This window comes from Cryptomeria japonica, chromosome 5 (genome assembly GCF_030272615.1).
Source record: "Cryptomeria japonica chromosome 5, Sugi_1.0, whole genome shotgun sequence".
NCBI lineage: Eukaryota > Viridiplantae > Streptophyta > Pinopsida > Cupressales > Cupressaceae > Cryptomeria > Cryptomeria japonica.
Window position 1 is genome coordinate 267,439,049 of NC_081409.1, and position 23,571 is coordinate 267,462,619.

General features: G+C 36.2%; 1 protein-coding gene across 5 annotated transcripts in view; it reads right to left on the reverse strand.

The window, feature by feature from the left end:
• The window catches only part of LOC131035216 (uncharacterized), a 324,651-nt gene that overhangs the window by 297,771 nt on the left and 3,309 nt on the right, over positions 1-23,571 (reverse strand). Inside the window, exons 1-3 of one of the 5 annotated variants that reach the window (XM_057966870.2) lie at positions 21,112-21,282; positions 19,876-20,006; positions 15,760-15,844 (exon numbers count right to left, since the gene is read on the reverse strand). Coding sequence is in view for 1 of the 5 variants with exons in the window: in XM_057966868.2 (XP_057822851.2) it covers positions 15,760-15,844; positions 19,876-20,006 (216 nt within the window). In the remaining 4 variants the exon portion in view is untranslated. Of the gene's footprint in view, positions 1-15,759; positions 15,845-19,875; positions 20,007-20,518; positions 21,061-21,108; positions 21,283-23,571 lie in introns of those variants that run through there. The other 4 variants (XM_057966869.2, XM_057966873.2, XM_057966871.2 and 1 more) reach the window with 4 other exon arrangements.

Consider the following 23,571-nt stretch of genomic DNA (forward strand, 5'->3'; position numbering starts at 1 on the left):
TCAGAAATCATGTTGTTTCAAAAAAACTGACTCCAAATTCAAAGGTTGCACAATAGCTTATGGTTATAGGAAAAAACATCATGAATTTTAGAGGTCACTCAACGGATTAGGGTTTTTTTTAAAACAACTCCTTGAGTTCTTGAGGTCATGCTACTAGTTAGGGTTTTAGAAAAAACAACTTGAGTATCCAAGGTCACATGGTAGTTTAGAATTCTAGTGATTGTCAATGACACAAAAAAATTTGAAGGTCATGCGATTTTTGTACTTTTTTTTTTGTGTGCATGAGGGTTAATGGATTTCTACCTACACATTTCTCCAAGGGCTTAAAATATTCACTCTCAAATGTTTACCATTTTTAATCCCGAAAATCTCCACTTCTTGGTGGCATGGCTAAAGCTCTATTTTTTGCACAACTAGGGTCCAGGTGTTTGTTTTGTAGTCTATTGATTTTCAATAACTTTCAACACATAATTTCAAAACCATCAAAAAATATATTGTCTTTATTCCCAAAGAACTTTCACAAGCTTCTCACAGTTTTGGTCAACATTTTTAATTTTTTGGGCCATGTAAATTTTTCCTTTTGGACCCTGTTAATGTGTTTTTTATGCACATGCAAAAATAGAATAAAATACCCAAAAGTATCTTATCCTCTCTTAAACAAAGTTACTCAAATGCTGAAGATTAGCTTAAGGATCACTTGAGATAACTCCAAGGTTCATGAATGTCAGGTAATGAAGTGTGGATAAGCTCAATGATTTGATGTGATTATGCTGGAATCACAAGGGGACTTATGCTGAATTGTTGAATGCTTGAATCACTGGAACTTAGATTCTATCAACTTGCTTGGAGAATAAAGAAAGAGCAAAAGGCATGGGGTTTAGGGAGTCTACTCTAATCCTACGAATGCAAGAGAAGAGTGAATGAATCGATGGAATCCTACTGGGCGAGGACTCGCCATCAAACTGAACAATTTGACACAAACGCAGCGCAATCTTCTAAGGGATAATTCAGAGATGTTCAAATCACTATCATCAAACATTGATTAGCATTCAAGTTAATGCATAAACAACGGATATATAACAATTTGAAGTTAAGCTCACATCACTCCAGTTGACCACGCAAGGCACACTTACAATCAGCAAGACGCTAGTGGTATGGACTAAACGGATTCCACCCAAATGCATTCAACAAATTTTTCCATTCAATCTAATCAACATGAAAGTAAATTGAGAAGTAAAGACATGCAAGTTGTTGAAGTAACAAAACAAATTCACCATAACTTCAATGAAATCAATTGTTCTTTACAACAAGGTTTTGGCAACAATCTTTGCCTTCTCCTAATCTAACTTCTATTCTAATTACTATTCACTCTACTATTCTTGAGCTATTAACTCTTCTATTACTATTAACCTTTACAAATGAAGAGCTTGAGCTTTAAATAGAGAGCTCATTTTACAATGAATGGCTCAGATGGATTTGAGATCAATGGACGAGATTTTACAATAAAACCCTAATTAGGGTTTGTTACAACAAACTTTATTCTAGCCAATGAAATAATTACAACGCTTTGACACATGTCATCTCTGGAACATTCGACCAATAGATAGTGGGGGTAGGTACATTGGAGTTTGCACCATCCATATGATGAGTTTGGTTCAGTGAATTTGGATGTACTAATGTGGACCTCCTTGATTTGGTGGAGTAGTGACTGGGATGACACCTCGACTTGCACTTGTAGACTTGGTAGATCATCATGAATGAATATTGAGCAATATCTCTTGATACTCAACATTATTCAATTTTTCTTCTACATGCTTACTCTTGAGTGAATGTACAATGGTTTTTCTTTATAAATGTTTATGCTCCTAATGCTATCAACGAAAAAGCTACTGCAATGGCAACATATAGAATCTATGATTTGTTGATTTCTTGATATTCTTGTCCTCCTTGGTAGAGATTTCAATACCATCCTTACTCTATAGGAAAAACAAGGTAGATTGTTACTCTTGGATTCTACCACATCCAATATGGCTAGCTACATACAATCTCTTAACTTAGTGGATTTTCTCAATACTTATGGGTTAATGGCATGGACCAATAAAAGACAAGAACTAGAATGCATCTTGGAATGTATGGAATGATTCCTTTTGTCAGAAGAATGGTCATTAAAGGAATACATCCCTAAGGTTCAAATTCTAAACAACATTGGTTCTAATCACTAGCCGATATCTTTGGACATGGGTAAATCATTTTTGTGTCACGCTCCTTTTTGGTTCTAGTTGATGTGGCTCTGTCATGAAAACATAGGTCAACTCATTCAACAATGATGATTGCAAGGTAAACCTACGTATGGAACAGACATGTTTTCCTTTACTAAATGTTAAACTATCTCAAGGTCAAAAATTGGAACTAGACTGAATTCGGTGACATCAAGGAGAAAAAACAAAAAATCCTTGAATAGTTGGAAGAGCTCAATCGGAACCTTAGAACTTTTGGAAGCATTGATGGCATGCTTCATAAAGAACACCTTTTGAAAGCTTCTCTTCAAGAATGGGAAACTAGAGAAGAAATTATGTGCATGCAAGTATCTAGGATTCGGTTGTTACAAAGTGATAAAATTCTGCCTTCTTTCATAAATTATTGCTGACTAGACGAGCTCATAACTACATCAACGCTCTTACTATGTGAGATGGGAAGGAGTACTCTATGGAAGGTATGCAGAAAATTGCCCAACAATATTTCTAGCAGATATTTAGAGCCTAACCTCTAGATGAGATGACCCAATATATAGTCTTAGATATCCTTCCTAAAATAATATCAGATCAAAACAATGAAAACCTAAACATTCCAAATATAGAAGGTGAATTGTAGTCAATGGTGTTCAATACAAAGAAAGGCAAAATGCCAAGATTAGATGGATTTCCAATTAAATTCTATCAAACATTCAAGGACGTTATTATAGGGGAGCTCCTTGAAGTGGTGGAAGAGGTAAGGACAGAAAAAACAATGCCAAAAGAAATCAACAAAACTTTTATAGCTCTTAATTCCAAATGCAACTAAAGTGGTGAACATTTCAGGTTTTAGACCTATAGCTTTATGCAATGTTTTGTATGATAATAAAATAGTCTCTAAAAATATGGTAGAAAGGATAAAACCTAGCTTGCCGGTTCGGGTTCGGGCACCGGTTCGGGTTCAAAGAACCGGTACGCCGGTACAGCAAAATTTTGAAAAGAGGTTTGGGTTTGTTTGGGTTCATTAGTACAAAAACATGTAAATTTTATATATATATATATATATATATATATATATATATATATATATTTTAATATTTGTGCAGCCTATAAGCATGAATTAAGATTAGCATGTCACATAGCATCATATAAACAACAAAACAAACATAAACTTGTAATCATAGCATCATGATCATACCATAATTGATAATAGCATCATATACATCAAGTTTAATATCAAAATGACAAAATATTCAAGTATCATTGTTTCAACTTTCAACAATATAAAGTTTAATCATCAAATGGATCAGCTAATTCATCCTCCTCCTCCTCCTCCTCATCCTCATCATTGACATTGACATTAGATGAGCCAACGCCACTTGCACTTGCACTATAAGTTTGCTCGCCCTCCAAGTCATCAAGTGTCAATGCAAGAAGCTGAGAAGTAGGAGCATCCAAATCAGTATGCTCTGGCTCTATATCCCACATCTTTGTTTCCCCTTGTGTGTAGTCACGTTGTTTGTGTGAAAGAAGACGTAGGTTGGAATGCACATATACTAAAATCTCCGCTCTTTTTGATAGCAACCTATTGCGCTTTACTGAGTGGATGAAAGAGTATGTGCTCCAATTTCTTTCTGAAGCAGATGAACTAGCAACCTATGAAGACAAAGTAAACAATTAAAGTTATACATTAATAAAATTAAAATAAAAAATTACTATCAACCTATGAAAACAAAGTAAACTATAAATAAACTTGTGATAAATTTTAATTAATTAAACTTACTTGTGATAAAACTTTTACAGCGAAGGGTTGTAGGTGTTGGAAGCATGCACCATGGAAGTACCACCAACTATGAGCATCCTTCTTGGATCTATGACGGAGTGCCTCAACACTTAGACCATTCCCATTTGCGAATTCTATGAACTCATTTGTAACATTATCTCGCAAATCATCATCAGGATATAGTCTAAGAAATGTTGTCTTGTACCCATCAGATACTTCTAGATCTCTCCATGGTGGAATCCTTCCTGGTTTATCAAGAAACTGATTGCTATAGTACTTTGGTGTCAAGGAATAGGCAAGAAGATGCAAAGGAGTGGTCATCTTATTCCACCTTTCTACAATAATTGCTTTCACTTCTTTGAAGAATTTCTCCTCGGGGTCATTCTCTTTTGCATTTATAGTGAACTTTATTTTTTCAAGCATTGAGTCAATGCCATCATAAATCTCACCAATGCAAGGCCTATCCATGTCGGTATAGCGAATCATACTCATAATGGGCTCAGTGATACTTAGGAGATATGTAACAAGATCCCACCATTTCTCATTCAATATTCTCTCCCTAATTTTTTCTACCCTCTCACTGCTACTCTGCTTCCATATAGCCCAATTGTTGTTGATCACCATATTGCATAGTGCCACTCTAACTTTCACAAGTTGTCTTAAGACGATTGTGTTTGATGCAAAACGGGTCCCAGCAACCTATAACACAAATTAATGCCAAAATGATTAAAAAATAAAGCCAAACTTTAAAGAAGAATACACGATGATATTATGAACATTGAAATTAAAAAAATCAGAAAATGTAAAATTAAATTTCTATTTCACTTACCTTCAATAGCTCCAAATTCGAAAAGGATCTAAAAATCCCTTGAGACATGTGGTGGTTTGTGATGAACATCTGGATGTCCTCAGCCTCTGCATACAAATCTCTGATCCATTTTATTTTAGTCCCAATCCTTTGTAGCATAAGATTGAGTGAATGGACCGCACAAGGTGTCCAAAAGATGTGATCAGAGCGTTCCTCAACCAACAAACCAGCAGCTCTACAATTTCTTGCATTGTCCGTTATGGCTTGGACAACATTGCGGGGTCCCACTGACTCAATGGCGGAGATGAGAATTTCTGCCATAAATTGGCCATCTTTTACTTGGCCCTCACAATCCACAGCTTTCAAAAACATTGCCCCTTTAGGGGACACCACTATGACATTGATCAATGGACGATTTTTAGCATCTTTCCACCCATCTGAAACAATTGTTACACCTATCTCAGCCCATGAATCCCTTATGGGTTTCAATCCATCTTCAACCCTCTTCACCTCTTTGTCCAATAATGTTCCACGTACCTTCTCATAACCTGGGCCCTTGTACCCTCTTGGAGCTTCATTAACACTTTTTATCATTTGCTTCCAATATGGGGAGCGAACAACATTGAAAGCAAACCCATTTCCACAAATGCACCTTTCTATATCTTGGTCAGCAATGTCTCTACTCTCATTTTGAAATGCGGTTTCTAAAGGGCCCTTTGTTCTTTTGCGTGTCAAGGGTGGTTCATTTTCAGGTTCAGTTGTGGAAAAGAAGGGGTGGTCTTGTACTACAACATCGGGATTACATGGGGCTTGCATTCCCCTTGTTTTCTTTGTTGCGGTTTGATTCAATCTACGGGCTTCTCTCTCTGCTGCCTCCTCATGCTCCTTAAAATATTTCATCACTGTCTCATCTGGTATAGGTTTACTATCTTTTCCAGGGCATTTATTGATGCCTCTTCTTTTTATTCCACACAAATGGCCTACCACCCGATAATATGAACTATTACGTTCAATACCACATCCTTGGCTGCTCCAACAGAATCTCCCACCTCTTGGAAGTTGGTTTAAAATGTCAACATACTTCCATAAGGGAGAATTCGGATCATTTCTTTGTTTTGTAATTGTTTGTTCATTGCCAACGGAGGAAGAGGTAGATGCCATTCTAGTTCCCATGGCAATAAATAACATAAACATATTCAAAAACAAAAACAAAATAATGAAAAACAATTAATGTTTCATGTTTGACAATTTGTGAAACAAAAATAGTTGGAAAAAAATGTTAAAAAACCTACCTCTTGTAGCCAATGGGAGCTTGCAAATGTATGGAAATGATGCTGAAACACTTGTTGAAGCTTCAAAAATCAGTCTTCAACTCCTATTTGATCTTGGAAGCCAAACTTTGTTCACCCTTTCTTCAACCTGCTGTCAAAAAACTTTTGTTTGCAACACAAATGAGGAGAAATGAGTCAAGATTATGTTTTAGAAGTCACTTTTAGGGTATAAAATTGACTTTTTACATGGCGGATTTCAAAAAAAAATTAAATTTTGCATTAAAAAACCCGTTTTGGGCTGCCCAGTCGTTCGGGTTCGACCTGGGTCCGCCCGGGTTCAATCTTGGTCCACCTGGGTTCGAACCAGGTTGAACCCCCTCTGGGAAATTCGAACCCTAGTCGAACCAAGGCCGGACCGGACCTGACCCAGGGAGGGGGGGAGGCGAACCCGGTAAGCTAGGATAAAACCTCTTCTTCACAAGATCATTTCTCTAGAACAAGGCAGTTTTGTCTCAAGTCATCAAATTCATGGTGAGATTGTGTTAGCCCAGGAGGCCCTACATTCCATGGATACCAAAAAATCTTCCTCTATGTTTATCAACTGGATTTTTCCAAAGCATACCTATGATAGAGTGGATTGGGTATTTCTATGTAAATATTTGGCTCAATTCGGTTTCTCTAAGGATTGGATTGCACAGGTTAGAGCTTGTTTGTCTTCAATTAACTTTTTATGTCCTAGTTAATGGTACTCCCTCCAGCTTTTATTGGTTTCTAGGGGGTTTCGTTAGGGAAAAATGCCTTGGCAAATTGGCAACTAAATCTTGTAAGGAAAAAAAGATCACTGGTTTTGATTGGCCAAAGGTTCCTGTCCTCCCTCCCATTTTCAATTTGTGGATGATTCTATGCTCCTAGGTAAAGCTACTTACTTGAAAGCTCAACAATTGTAGAAGCTTCTTTATGTTTCTTTTAGAGCTATTGATCAGTTGGTTAATCATGCCAAATCTAGTATCATTTTCTTTCATTGATCCCATAGAATAGAGGATCAAACTCTCAACATCTTCCACTTTAAAAGAGGATCTCTTCAATGTCAATATCTAGGGGTCACTCCCACAATTAAACAACTTAAAGATTGGCATTGGATTATCAACAAATCAATGATGAAATTGCAAAAGTGGACTAATAAAAGGCTTTCATCTACAGGACGAATGACATTGGTTAAGGAAGTCCTTCAAGGTGACTCCTGCAACTAAACAACTTAAAGATTAGCATTGGATTATCAACAAATCAATGATGAAATTGCAAAAGTAGACTAATAAAAGGCTTTCATCTACAAGATGAATGTCATTGGTTAAGGAAGTCCTTCAAGCCTTGTACACATTTTTTTCTCTATCCTAACTATTCTAGGTCAAACTTTGAAACATTACCTTTGCCAAAAATTCACATGGAGTGGTTTGCAAGAAAAAAGAAAGTGGTGATCCCTTGTTAAATGGGACATTCTTTGTCAACCCAAGTAGGAAGGTGAAGTAGGTTTTCAATCCTCCACCAAGCACAATAAGACTTTGGCAGCTAAACTTTATTGGAGAATGCTTATGACTCCTCCATTGTGGGTAGCTAATCTATGAGCTAAGTATACAAAGAATAACACCTTAGAGAGTATCATCAAGTTGTCTCTTATCTCTAAGTATTCACCCATTCTTGTTGTTCTAAAAGTGGGGGAAGCTCTTTATAAAAACCATTTGCTTTGGATTGTCCATAATGGTCATGTTGACGTGGCTAAAGTCGCATCGCTACAACTCTATCCAGCCAACGCAGAATATAATAATCTCGCCGAGTATATCCTCTCTTGTATAAGGAAGCCCTAATGTTGTTTTTAATCGATCAAAGGGGACACCCTCAAGGTTCCAAATGTCAGTTCTTGATTGCGGGATAACTCAACGATCAATGTGTTTTTTGTTGGGAGCACAAGGGAATTTACGTTTTGCAACAAGTTGGTCAGCTGCGATTCTCAGACTACGAAATAAAAAAAAAAAAAAAGCAAAGGGGAAGGGATAGGAGACCGTAAACTAACAAGACTGGTATGCGGGTAGACGGATTCAACATAACCAATCCCTGCTTGGCCAGAATAGCTCACAACCTTGCAGGAACGGTGCAATCTTCAAGGGGAATTGGAAGATTTTCAAACTGCAGGAGCATGGCTAAGCACCCAATTCTGGCACAGCTCAGACGGACACCTGAAATTGAACCAAGCACGATTCAAAGGCTTAGGTTAACCATACAAAAGGATACACAATCAGTATATCCTCAATGGTCTGAGCCCGAATCCATCAAATACCTACACACCCAAAACAGAAAGATCTATCTAAAATGCTGAAAGAAACCATGCATACAGGATGAAAATAAGATGATAAACACCAAATCAATGTCTATATATTGATTTCAGCTACCTATTACAACAATTTCTGCAGCATCTATATGCTACTAAAATTTAACCTTCTACAATCTAGCCTATTCTAACCAGAGATCAAAAAATCGCCCAGGACTCGCCAAACTCGGCGAGTCCAATACTTGAAACTCGGCTATTGGTAGGGTTAAATAAAATGACAAAAAAAACATTTTAAAAAGTTTTTTTAAATGAATGATCTCGTCTTTGTTCACTACAACCTCTGCCTGAGAATGAGAAAAATTAGGGTCACATCTTCTTTTGGCACAAGGATAGCAAAATCATTCGTTGCCACAGTCTGATTGACTAGTTCATCTTGGTCAACATTGGGCAATTCCATCCTTTCATCATCGGGGAATGCGGCGCTGCATTGATTTTGCGTCCGTCTATACTCGTCTGCAGCAAGGTAGGCACTCCACACCTTGCTAGTGATGCTCTCCTCTGGTTCTTCTGGCAATCCAAATTGGGCTTTAACTTGACTGACTGCCTCCATGCATAGCAAGCAAGTGAATTCCAAATGTGAGGGGCGGTGAATTCTGCACCACCAAGGTGATAGCACGCTCTCCAAGCATAATTCATCATCGGGACCAAATTGGTTCTCAATCCAGTCCTTAAATCTTGTAAACTCATCAGTGTTGGATAGAGGACTGGGGATATCCGACTGTGCTAGCTCCTCCGGTTTGGGGATATCCCAAAAAAATATCTGCCCCTGCAATGCGAGCTCAACTCTTGACAGAAACGTAAAGCAACTCAACTCATCATGCTCTATGGTGACATGAATCCTGCAAATGCAAATTCGGGCAGGTGCTTGGGATATAGCTGCAGACTTAGCCTTTGCTGTATCTGGAAAATTTTGAACTGCGAACAGTCTTCATGAAGTGACTGACCATACATACTGACTCAAAATTTTTTGGAATTTTTCAGACTTTTTGATTTTTTTTTTTGGCTTTTTTGATTTAACAGGGATCTTGCATATCCCAAATATAGCATTTAAATTGGCTCAATAGACTAACTTACTACAAGGAACCTAACAAGGGGACCCTCCTTCTAGTGCCAATTTTGTTGACGTGGCTAAAGTCGCATCGCTGCAACTCTATCCGGCCAACGCAGAATAGAATGATCTTGCCGAGTATCCTATCCTCTCTTGTATAAGGAAGCCCTAATGTTGTTTTCAATCGATCAAAGGGGACAACCTCAAGGTTCCAAATGTCAATTCTTGACTGCGGGATAACTCAACGGTCAATGTGTTTTTTACTGGGAGCACAAGGAGATTTACGCTTTGCAACAAGCTGGTCAGCTGCGATTATCAGACTGCGAAATAAAAAAAAGCAAAGGGGAAGGGATAGGAGACCTAAAACTAACAAGACTGGTATGCGGGTAGACAGATTCAACATAACCAATCCCTGCTTGGCCAGAATAGCTCACAACCTTGGAGGAACAGTGCAATCTTCAAGGGGACTTGGAAGATTTTTAGACTGCATGAGAATGGCTAAGCACCCAATTCTAGCGCAGCTCAGACGGACACCTGCAATTGAACTAAGCACGATTCAAAGGCTCGGGTTAACCATACAAAAGGATACACAATCAATATATCCTCAATGGTATGAGCCTGAATCCATCAAATACCTGCACACCCAAAACAGAAAGATCTATCTAGAATGCTGAAAGAAACCATGCAAACCGGATGAAAACAAGATGATAAACACCAAATCAATGTCTATATATTGATTTCAGCTGCCTATTACAACAATTTCTGCAGCATCTCTATGCTACTAAAATTTAACCTTCTACAATCTAGCCTATTCTAACTGCCTAAAAATCTAACAATAATCTAACTAGAGTCTAACTATCTAACAATCTAATCCTTTACAAGAGAAACGCCTCTTCCTTTATAGAATTTACAATTTGAATTGATGGCCAAGATGGACTGCATCCAAGGGCCCTGATTTGCCTTCCAGAAGCTGGCAGCCTTAACCCATGCCCACTCAATTTTCAGTTATCTACCCAGCCACCATCTCAACTGCCTACAACCGTTTGGCATTAATTCGGTCCTCCTAGTGGTTGGGAATAGTTGTCCATAACTGACCTGTTTCCCCTTTGTTTCAAAATATCTTGAGTGGGGCCCACAGGCAGTTTTACATTAAACAATTTCAATTTTTAAAACTGAATTTCTGGAATTAAATCCAGCAGTGCATTTCTCAAGACTGTGTAGAGTTGGTAACATTCTGTGTTCTTTGTCTTTTGGTATCGGTGGTGGACTTCAACTCATTGTCTAGGTGGTTCAGCAGCACGCTTCCCAATGCTTGGTTCCAATCTCGCGCTCTGCATCTTCTTCTCCAGCTTTAATCGCGATCAAGGCTCCTTGACGTTTCAGGCTTTCTCCTAGTTCTTCCAACGCCTAGCTTTGACCTGCGAACAATCAATTTCACTTAAATAAATCAATTTGAAAAATTAATTAGTTTAACAAACAGTAAATTTTCAACATCTAGCTTCGTCTTGGTCAAGTTCGGGCTTGAGAAGCTCTTTGTGAGATGTATCTTTTATATGTTTTTCGCCTTCTCTTTCGGATTTCGAGACCCTTAGGCAATTTAAGAGATTTAATTTTGAACACTTCACTCTTATGGATTTCAAACATTTCAAGCGAAATGAGAGATTTTGGATAGTGCGATTACATTTTCATTTGGTGTTTTCGGCCAAATGGGAAGATGAGTGATTTTACACTATGAGAACTTTTAGGCTATTGGACGTTTTGTGATTTTGACACCATAAGTTATCTTTTTCAGCTAAATTCACTCTATAGCGCGATTTTGAGCTTTTGTGTTTTTTGGCTTATTTGGCGATATCGGGAGTTTTACCTCACATTTTGGCCTTTTGGGCCGATTTGCAGGCTTGAAGCGGTTTTCGACCTGAAGAAGGTTTTGGCAAACTTCTTTCATTTTCGTCCAAATGTCCTTTACATGACTTCGGGCTAACTAAGGATTTTTAGCGTGACTTGGCTTTCTATCATTCTCATCATACTAGGTGTTTGGCGCGAATTTGGACTTTAGCTATAAGTTTTCGGCTAAAAGATGATTTTCGGCTCAATAGCTTAAAATGCGAACTTAGGCTTTGAACTTTCGGCCTGGATGAAGTGTTTGGGCGACTTTGAGTGATGCCATCTTCGGCCTATTGACTCATTTTTGCGAGAGCTTCTTTTAAACTATTTTCGGGTTAGGAATTCGCATTTGTGTAGAATGCGTGATTTTATTTTAATGCCCAATGCCCCCCCATTATAAAATTCGAGCTATTAGACTATTTGGTGAGCCTTGACGTATTTCGGCTCACAAGCTCTTTTGTGAACTCGAACTCACACTTCGGCCTCGGAGGCCGATTTTGAAATTATCTCCTTACCATTTCGAGCTAGTAGGCCGAATGGTGGACTTGGCATTTTCAGGTCTGAAGAAGATTTTGAGAGTTTTAAGTCCTTTTTCACATTTTCGGCTTATGAGCTGATTTTGCCTTTAAGTGAAATTTCGGGTTTAACATTTCATTTGCAAACTCGAACTTATTATTTTCGGCATTATTGGTCTTTCTGCACGATTTGTCTCCTTATTTGCAGCCTAGGAGAAGATGGCGCGATTTTGAACTTTCGATCTCCAAGGAGATTGCGCAATTTGAACTCTCACCCCATTTTCGGGTTATGAGGAAGTTTTTTGAACTTTGTGAATTTTTTTTTTAGCCTATTTTGTTTTCGACTTACAAGGCTATTCTGCAAACTCCGGGCTCTAAGGGGATTTGGTGATTGTCAGTGGTCTGGAAGAAGACATTTGAATCACAAAGCACAAATAACCCACACTCAATACATTATTGGCAATGAAAGGCTCTGACTTGACTGAACTATTACGGCACTCCTCTATCTCACCAAGGCAATGGGGGGTCCCCGGTCAAAGACGGGGATGGGGTGCAAAATGCACAACAGGTCAAAATGCCAACTTCTGGATTGATTCTTGGGATGAACATCCAGCTATTATTCAACTCCTAGAATTAAAGAATAACATGGATTCTTTGCATGAAGCAAGATGGATCAATGTTGCTCACTACCATCAACCCATTGCTCAGCTTGGGAGATTGGGCAAAGTTGGACTCCCTCTTTGGAATGGCCAATCCATGTAAGGCAAGCACACTTAGATTTATACAATTCTCTTGGTTCGCCCTCTTTCAACTTCCATGTCCAATTCCCTTGCTTGGGGAAATAGCCTTCTTAGATTTATACAATTCTCTTGGGTCGCCCTCTTTCAACTTCCATGTCCAATTCCCTTGCTTGGGGAAATAGCCTTGCAAGTGAACATACAATATCTTTAGGCTATGTTGCTCTAAGAAAGACTACTTGCCACCTATTGAAGGATTTCTTCACTCGTATGGTAGCCTTCTATTTGGCCCAAGGTGAGTTTCTTTGTGTGGTTGGTACTATAGCATAGAGTCTTAACTAGGAACAGGCTCATAAAAAGTGGCTTTTATGGCCCCTTTTGCTATGTTTTATGGTTGGACAATGAGGAAATCAACACACATCTATTTTTCTATTGTGCATGGGTGATTCCGGTATGGAAGTCTTTATCTAAAGTTTTCAATCTTTTAAATAGCAAATTCAAGGTTGGCAAAACCATCTGCCTAAGGGTCAAAATTTCCTCCTTGTGATGTGGTCTGGCATTTGGAAGATTGTTCTCTTCTAATGATAAAAAAAATAAAAATTATCTACCAATTAAGAGGTTAAATTACTTAATTCTACCAATTATTGTTACTCTTTGGTGTTTAAATTACTTAATTCTACCAATTATTGTTACTCTTGAAATCTTTCTCCATAGCCCACAAAATAGTAAATCGTGAAATACCAAATGGCAACTAAACATGTAGAAATGCTCAAGAAGGTTAAAAAATATCTGAGGTACTGATTTGAGGTAAGTTGACATGAAAACTTAAGCTAAAGAACTGAAAATCCTCGTTTCTTCTAGCCTAGTAAGTACAACTACTTTCCTATATACAATCAAATGCCCAAATTTGGTGCTTAAATGCATTGCACAAAAAAATTATACACCATCAAGACAATTCATGAGAATCAGATTGTCAAGCTCAACCCAGAGTTTTTCTAAGTGATGTTGCTGATTCCTAAGGCAGTTGTAGAAGTCAGCATTGGTCTTTGAATACCTTTTGTGCCAAGAGTGCAGATAACTAACGGATCATCAGTAAAGATTGGCTATCAATGACAAGAAGGAATTGCTCCAAGATTAATGTGCTAAATGGGAAGAATTTGAAAATAATTTATGCATGCCATAGTCTCTTGAGCAAGGTCATGGGGGTCCAAACAAATAATTTCCTCCCTTGGATATTATTTTTCATGAAACTAGTTTTTGAGAGCATAGCCATTTTAGATGGGCCCATATCATCGATGATTCAATTCATTGGCAATTGGCCAAAGTCACTTACACAAAATCATTTTATATAACTTCTTAGCTAGTGTATGACATCTTGCATCCTATTAATAGATTGCCTGCCTATGACATCAAGAAATAGCTATCCTATATTCAATTGTGGATTCCTTTTTCAAGTGATGTCAAAATTAAACAAAAATTGTTCATATTTTCAACTTTCCCAATAAGGCATGAAGACAATCAAATGGTGGGGCTAGTTGGTTCATTCAATATGAACCCTATATTAGTGCTTTTGGTTTCCATGGAAGGCCTAACTGAATCCCTAGAAATTCTCTATTCTCCCATTGATGGACATAAATGTAATTGAGATATCTTAAGTAGCAACCAAAGAACCTAAATATAACCTTGATGTAGGGACATCATGAATGGTCTATCGGTAATGCTGATTTTGTGATAACTTTCAAGTTTAAAACTCTTGTTATTGATCTAAATTTGAATTTTTTGTTGATTGTTTTTGGAAGGAATTCTGACCTCTTCTAACAGCATATTAAACGTCCAACCAAGGTATACAGGAGTTAGATCAATTTCAACTCTGCCTAAGGCCATTCTCTTTATTAAATATGATTGTTTAGGCACTCAGATTAAAGAGAGGTTGCTCAATTTAGGATGACGGTGTAACTAAGTTGTTATCAACAATAATCTGATGCGACAGCAAAATTATTAGAGCTGCAACCTTAAGTCTCTAGATCCAAGGGAAGTCAAGCTGCAATACATATATTCAAAATTTGAAGAAAGTTACATGTTTAAGATTACTTGTGCCAAGATAATAAGGCAAACAAAAGCAACGAAATTAAATACAACAGATACTCAAAATGGATCTTGCATTGTTTCAAGCCCATAGAGTGAGCTACTATTCCACTTGTTAGGCTTTGTTTTCTTTGAATGTGTACAAACAAACTGGTTTTTCATGAGGGTTCACAAAACCAATATTTGGGAAAGGCAAAATTTAAGAAGTGGTTTTTTCTGCTCATAATGTTGTTAGACTGGATGTACTTTGAAAGGAAACCAGTGATGATAGTACCAGTTTCTAATAGATAAAGTCTTCTTGCTAATGTCCAATAGTACTGCATTATGATTGCTAAGAGGTTAGCTATTGTATTATTTCATGTGTTGTTGATTTATGATGAAAAATGATGCATGCTTCTATGTGCTCTGCATTCCAAAACAGATCTGTACACTTTTATACTGAATTTTTAGTGGTTGTATGAGTATCCCTACAAGTAAAAGTCAATCAATATTTTGCAGGATTTCAACCATCTCAGACAAAAAACTAAGAGGAAATTAAATGGAAGAGCGGCTGTGACCGTGAGCACAAATGGGTGATGTTTTAAATTTTAACCATGTGAAGTAAAGAAGAATCTTTGAAATAGGGTAATGTGAAATTTCCCTTGCATTTTATAAGACTAGGTTCAACAAAATCACCTATGAATCTATCACATTGAGCTAGAACCAAGCAACAGCATTTTTTTAACTATGGTTTTAATGAAAGTACCTATGTACCCCATGGGGCTAGCACTAAGAAACAATCTTAATATTTATGAAGAACGACATAAAAAAGAGACCTCACAATGATTCTGTTTTAATCCTCTAAAGCACATTCTAAATATGGAAATTCATAATTGCCAAACAACAAAAGTAGCAAGAGAAATAATCTTGGCATGGCTCATCATATCGAATACCAAATATTCACTCATATCTCTAACAGAACATTTAGTTTTTCAATTTTCATAGGTTGAAGTAGTGATAAACGCAAATGCTAACCTGCAAGAACTTGCAAGTGTTTGGGCTGGCAGATTGTAATAATACTTGAGCCTCATCACCACCAAATAACTTGATTATGCCATCCCTTCAAGCAAGAATACAGCAATACATTTATTTTCTTCAATGTATTAATGCATAAGAGAAAAGTATAGTAAGTAAAGTTGAAATAATACAAAATCTTTTCTGGGAGAAATTCATTGTTGCCATCAAGTTTTGTATTATAATGACACATAATTCAAGAGCATGCAATAACTACTTAGGATTGAAGTATTTACCACCTTTGGTAAACTCTTATTTTACAATTTAAAATAGCCTCATTTGTCTACATTTGTATGTGATGTTGATCAAAAATACACATGAGCCCCACTCAGTGATTAAATACATTGAAATGAATGCAAAAATTAAAATAATTTTGATGGTATTCTGAAAAATATCATATTGTACTAGAAGAATACTAAAGGAGGTCTCAAACCATAACAAAGAAATTCCAACTAAATAGAATTCAATTTGCACCATGACAAAGTGAACATCTATTTAAGATATGGATAAATTTATATCCAAGAGAAAACATGATCCTCTTTCTTATTTGAATTTGAATGAACAGATTACTACCGAGTAGAACTTCTGTAATGAAAAAGGACTTTAGTAAATAAAGTTTCATCAATAAGGATACATAGACAAGCTTTCTCATTTTTGCTATTGGATAGAAGAGATCGTAATAGTGTTGATTTTAGTCTTTTAGATTAATTCAATACTCAGAAAATAGGAATTTAACTTAATTTCCAGATTATATGAATCGCTGTTAGTACTTAGGAATTTCCAGAATTAAGTAAAAGTTAAGAAATGAACAAAATGAACACACAACACACAAGTACCCTGGGAAAACCTCCTAGGAGGAAAAACCCAGCAAGAAAGATCCTCAGATCTGATTATGCCTTAAATACAATATTCTGATTACAACACTTATCTCTATTGCTGTCCAAACAGCAAGTTGCCAAGGTGATGTAGAGTGATGCCCTAGTTGTAGATGATCAAGACATCCACCAGCAGAAGATAACTTCGATAGGCTGAAGCAGCATGTAGCTAAATGTTCTTGCAGTTCACCAAGAAGCAATTCGCCAAGTGTAGGAGGGCAGATCACATTTAGGAGCAGAGCAGATCGCATTGTATGTGTGATATGAAAATTATATTTACTTAATTTGATGAACTCATATATATATCTTCCTCTAGGTATAAACCTCTGAAGTCGGCTTAGCATAAAATAACCTTTATTTTATTTATTATTATTCCTTATCATGTTTTTATAAAGCCACATCAAGTGGCGTGAGGATAGGGTCTGCCCTATTTTATGTTGGCTGAGAGAGAGGGCCCAGCCCTAAGAGTGGCGTGTGGGAGGAGAAGGGCCCAGCCCTAAGAGTGGCGTGTGAGAAGGGAGAGAAGGGCCCAGCCCTTGGTGGATTCCAATGTTGCCTTAAGGCAATTGGAATCCACATTCTACCTAGTTACAATCAACAAATAGATCATAATAGAGCATCCAAATTCCTTGATATTTGCTGACTTTATTATTAAATTGTCAATTTTATTAAAAATTAAATACTAGATTGTTGATTTTCATATTAAATTTCTGATTTTAATATTTTATCTATTGTCCAATGTTCCAACTTTTGAAATTTCTAACATGTCAATTAATTCTTTTGAACTTTTTGTTTGCATTTTGCAAATATGTTTTCTCTTTCATCTCATGTATTGTAGATGTCATTAGATATGCCAATACAGACTCTCTTAGTCTTGGAGAGATATATGAGACATTTGATAGTATGCTTGGGAAGATAAAGCAAACAATTTTGGCTAAAGATCCTACTTTGCAGTTATATGAACAGCATATTAAGCCCATTGTGACGTGGAGGTGGAACACAATGAACACCCCGCTTCATATGGCAGCCTATGCTCTAAATCCCAAATGGTATGCACCAAAGGATAGAAGGGTGCCTCCATGTGATGACCCAGAGATTTTAGATGGAACACATGGGAGATGGGTTCAGGCCATTGATAAGATGTATCCAGAGGAGTAGATTTCAATACTTTGCACACAATTCCTTGACTCTACAATCTTTGTGGTCCAACATTGAAGAAACCATAGGCAAGGATGGATAGAGCTATATTAGCTCAAAGAGACCCTATTGGATGGTGGATATGGCACAAGAGGGATAAACCACAATTGAAGTTGCTTGCCACTTGCCTCCTTGCACAAGTTGCCAATTCCTCTGCTGCAAAGAGGAATTGGTCTACATATGGATCTATCCACTCCATCAAGAGGAATAGGCTTACCTTAGATGAGCAGAGAAGGTAGTGGTTGTGCATAGCGCTCTTCGACTTCAAAATCGTTAGACTCCCGAGTATTGGCATACTCCAGCTTTACGATGGGATGTTGATCCCAAAGACATGGCACGGGTTGACGAGGAGGAGACACCAAGAGGATTGGTTGGAATTCCGTTGGATAAGGTGGACCATGACAGTCGCAATGACTCAAAGGACTCTAATTTTGATGCAGTGTTGGGGCAAATTAGGGGCAGCTATTTACTTTGTTTTATTGTCTTTTCATACGTAATTGAAAATGAAACTATATGGCAGTAGTGTAGCCTTCGGGCATTTTGTATGTTATTTTTTAATATTGCATGCATATTGACAATGAATTGTGAATGTATATCGAGTACTAACAATGAATTTTAAACACAAATGTTGCATGTTAAAGTTCTTTAATGTATATATGCATGCTTTCATATGAATAAATGTTGCATGTTAAAGTTCTTTAATGTATATATTCATGTTTTCGTATGAATATAATGTATATGTGCATGCTTTGTCCATTTTTCATATGGACATTTAAAATTTCCCTATATATTTTAAATTTTCCCTCTATTTTGTATAGTCGTCCCTAAAATTGGCAAAAAAAATCGTCATCTGGGAAACTTGGGGCAACCTTGGTAAAAAAGAAATCATCAATATAATATTATAAAGTTATCTTAATGGATGTATCATGTATCCCATTGTGAAAATTTTGTTTCAGGGGCATTATTGTCAAAATGACAAATTATCAATGTTACCCGGGGACATGTTTCCAGCATAATTTAACCCATCCCGGAAACAGGGACGTCCCGAAAACTCGGAAACTTTCGGAAACACGTACTTTGGCTGTCCCATAAAATTAATGATTGAATTTTGATTATTTGTTTGACTTCCAATCTCAAGCAAACTCTCAATTTTAATTATTTAACACAAACGTTATATGTTAAGGTTTTATAATGTATATAAGCATGCTTTATCCATGTTTTTATACGAATATTTAAAATTTCCCTATATATTTTAAATTTTCCCTATTTTTTATATAGCTGTCCCCACTGCCGTCTCCTGCCGTCCCCTACTCTGGGAAAAAAAAATCCGTCCCGGAAACCTGTTTCCCCGTCCCCCTGTCCTGGAAACTCGAGGTAACATAGAGAATTATGTCTCTCCTTTAAAGGATTTTGATCTACAATGGTTCCTTTTTATTCTTTGAGCTTATGGGATCCCCCATGGCCAAATTCACTTACGAAAAAATAAATATAAAACAATAATAATAACTAGTGCCTCATAATACATGAATATATGGAAAGGGGAGGATATTAGTGATGCAAAACACAAATTTATTTTCAAGATATTAATGATGCAAATACCAATGTGTTTTCAGGATTCAATTGTTTATCATTTTAGATATGATTCTGTTCTGGTTTTGGTCTTGTCTGTTTGGATGGAACACATCTGTTTGAGATTTCAGATCTCGGACTAAAACAATTAAAACAATGCATAAAGTAGATGTTTCAAAGATTATCAATAGCCTCGTTGGGAAATCTGTTACACACAATTTACAGAACTGATTATGCACATGACAAAAAAGCACTTCAATTAACATGTAACCACTAGATGAATTCAACCCTTAAACCTAAACAATATGTTCTGATACAAAATTAAATGCAATCCTGACTGAAATACATAGCTATAAATCCATTTTCTTTTCACATTCCTTAAAAAGTACTTCTGTAAGCTCACATCAAGTTTACAATAGGAGAATAGATATTCTACCCTGAGGCTATAGCAAGAATGCCCTGGATTGAATCAAAAGCCAAGTTGGTTGATTTTGCTGGGATCCCATAATGTCCTGCTAATCGTGGCTCCAGATCAGATGACTTCAAAGTCCCTTCAGGTAATTGATACTGGAAAATAAAGAACACAAGATTGATCTTAAGGCTTAATATCTATATATTATAAATTATACAAAATAAAGGCGCAAACATTCACAGACTACAAAAATGTTGCATATAGTTATCAATCACTATAAACAAAGATACACGGCATGTAAGAAACTATGATTTAATCCATCTAAGAAATTAGGATTCGTGATCTCTCTCTTATTCAATCATGAATTCCAAGAAGAGCACATTATAAAAATATGTATCAAGCATTATGACAAGACAACAGTCCACATTGCCTTCTGGTCAGCTACAATAAAACGCTATTTAATAAGATAATTTAAAATTTACATCTATGATAAATATAAAGTTAAGGCCAGCCAGAAGGTTGTATCGAGTACCTTTTAGTATAGAATACTAGTCCACAACCAAAGAGGAAAAAAATGTGGGAATAAAAGATGCTACATAAATATGGTCGACAAAGTTTCCAATCTCTAGAATAGAAAAACTTACAATATAAATATGGGAACACTTACCTGCTGATTGGGCTAGATCAAATAGAGTCCAAGATCATGTTGTCAATTGGAAATCCCCACCTCACCAAAGGTATTATTAAGAAAGCATAAAGGGCAAGCCATGCCAATTTATGCTGCCCATTTGGGAGTAATTACCACTAACTTAGATAAAGGGGACTTGAAGAAAGAAAGAATTATTAGCTCTAGAAAAAGGATGAGCATCTTGATTATAGAAGAAGTTTCCAAACTTAATTAATCTTTTAAGATAGAGATAGAGATATATCTGACTTGAAGTCTCAATTCTGTTATTATCTTCCAAACTTAGTTAGTCTCTTGTAAGAGAGAGAGAGCTATCTGACTTGGAGGCTTAATTCTGTTTATTAAAACAATGTTATATTTAATATTCGCTGGAGAAGATTCATGAAATAACCTTAAAATATAGCCCTAAATCAAAAAATTTAAGTGGTAGACCTAGCTGCCGATTGTGGAGTGGATCAACTAGTATTGGGTGTAGGAAATCCGATGTTGAACGACAAAATATAGACAAAATAAAGAATAGAGTGAAGTGATATTGACAAATCAAACTACTGAGGTTGACGAAGGTGAATTACTACTTCTGAAGACCTGGTTGCTGCTGAAGTTGTCTCAATTGCTGACGAAGTTCTGTAAAGCTGAAGTCGCCGGAAATCCAAGTGCAGCTATTTTTAAAAATAATGGTTTACGAGATTTCACTTATAAATTTGTCATTGCTTTTAGAACTGTTGGCTGTCTTTTGTCGTAGGATTCTTTTCGAGTTTTATCACATATATTTTTAGGGTCTAATTTTTATAGCGCTATCACCGAATTTTAAACTGTAGCATGTTATTACATGTGTGGCGACTTAATTTAGAAATCAATTTGGTTGTTCATGTTGACTATTTTAGGGGTGTTAAACTCTATACTAATGGCTCTAATTTCAGTATGTATGTAAAAAGAAATCTTAGTAATAAGAAATTCATAAGTCATTCAAGAGATTCAAAGAAATCTATTCAAAGTACTAAGATTTTGAAGGTTTATAAAGGTCTTAATTTAATGTTATATAAAATTTTTAAGAATTTAAGAATAGATATTTTTTTAATTTCTATATCTTTATGTAAATATATACATTAAAATAGAAAGCATAAGTCTTCTTTCCTTCTAGCAGCTCTTATAGTCCCTATTTTTGGGTGATCCACAATCAAAAGAAATCACATCTTAATTTATGACAGCTAATTAGGTTATTCATCTTCAATCAATAGTATTAAATAAAGTTGTTGAGAAGCTAACTATAGACTATTGGAAAAACAAATCAGAACTAAATGTCTCATCTACCACCTAAGTAAGAACTACAAAGACTCAAGCCCCTCCAAGCTAAAAAAAACTAAAATCATCTTATTCCTAGTGCTATACTTCTAAGAGATTTTTGGAGGGATCTCTACAAGGGAAAAACACATGCAAAGGACAACATAATAACAAGTCAATTGTTATAATATGTAAAGATATTGGGATATCCTCTACAATGACTTTGTTTACTAAGCAGTAAGCAACAAATTTAGCTACTTATTTGTCACTCTAAATAATTTTGATAAAAAGTTCATTAAGTAATTATCCTCTACGATGACATTGTTTACTGAGTAGTAAAAATTTTGACACCATTTTAAGAAGCAAATTTAACTACTAATTTGTCACTCCAAATAATTTTGATAATTGATCATAAGTAATTATTTTGATAACTAAACATCAAATAGGCACTTGACTAGTAATGATTTGTAATTCCTACTTGAGAAGCTAATCGTAAAAGTGTCGTAGTTTTTCTAAAAAAAATTATTATAAGAAAGTAGTCTCACATGAAGGTTTCAAGATTTATTTCCGTAAGGCAAGATTTTGTATAAGATGGGGGGGAATATATAACATGATAAATCAGAATTTTATTAGAAAAAAATGACTTAATTTAACATTAGATAAATAGGAATTCCTATTTTTTAACTAAATATTTAATGGCTGTCTTTGGGAATCATCTATTAAATTAGGAGATATTTTTGCCACGAGTTATGTGCATCTACAATTTTTGTATTATTGTTACTACTTTTTGTAATGGAGGGAAATAGGGTTCACTAGTTTATGCATGAAAGCTGGGAACTAAACCTATTTCATAATGATTACATTAGAAGGATAACAAACTCAATAAGCTCAGCCTCAAACTTATTAGGAAGGATTAAGCACAAGGTGATTTTAGTACTCCTTGATTGAGTTGAAAATGAGCAATTGAAAAGATGTGAATTGAATGTGAGTCCTAGGGCTAAAAGGTGTAAAATTGGCAATGTACAACATAAACAACTAAATGCAGAACTGGTAACCATGGAACCAACCAAAAACTAGAAAGGGGATATGGAGAGCAACCTATCACAAAAAATTGATTTGAAATGTAGTGGACAATAATGATTAGGCACCCCTATCCAATTGGTGAATTTTTTAGCACCAAATTGGATCTGAAACCCTGAGATCATGTGCCTACTTCCTGCCAAATTTTAGCCTAAACTAGGAGGACAATGGCTCCCTGAACACCCTTGTCTAGGACAATGGCACCCTAAATGCCCTTGTCTAGGTGGCTTTTGATGAGCTTTGGAGGAATCCTCTGCTTTAGGTCCTAAACGCTTTTTCGTCTTTGGTTTATGTCAAAAGCATGTAGCTAAACCTAAATCTACACACGAGAGGAGAAAGTGGTGTTTGGGGCTATATAAGGGTTTAACTTACTCAAACCTCAGGTTGGGACTCAACCCTACAACGACAATGATGATGAAGTGGAAGTAGAAATCTGAAACGAAATGCTTGAATGGAAATGCTTAATTGAAATTATTATACTTTCAATTGATGATGCAATTCTCTTAAGATAAGTCTCAATGTGTTGATGCAATAACATGATAAATCGTCATAAAATCCATCATGAAACATAATTGAAGATGCCTTGATGTAGCTCGTTGCTCTTTAGGCTCGGATATGCTCTTGAATTGAAATGATAATAGTGAGATGATAATGATGAGATAGGAATATGATGT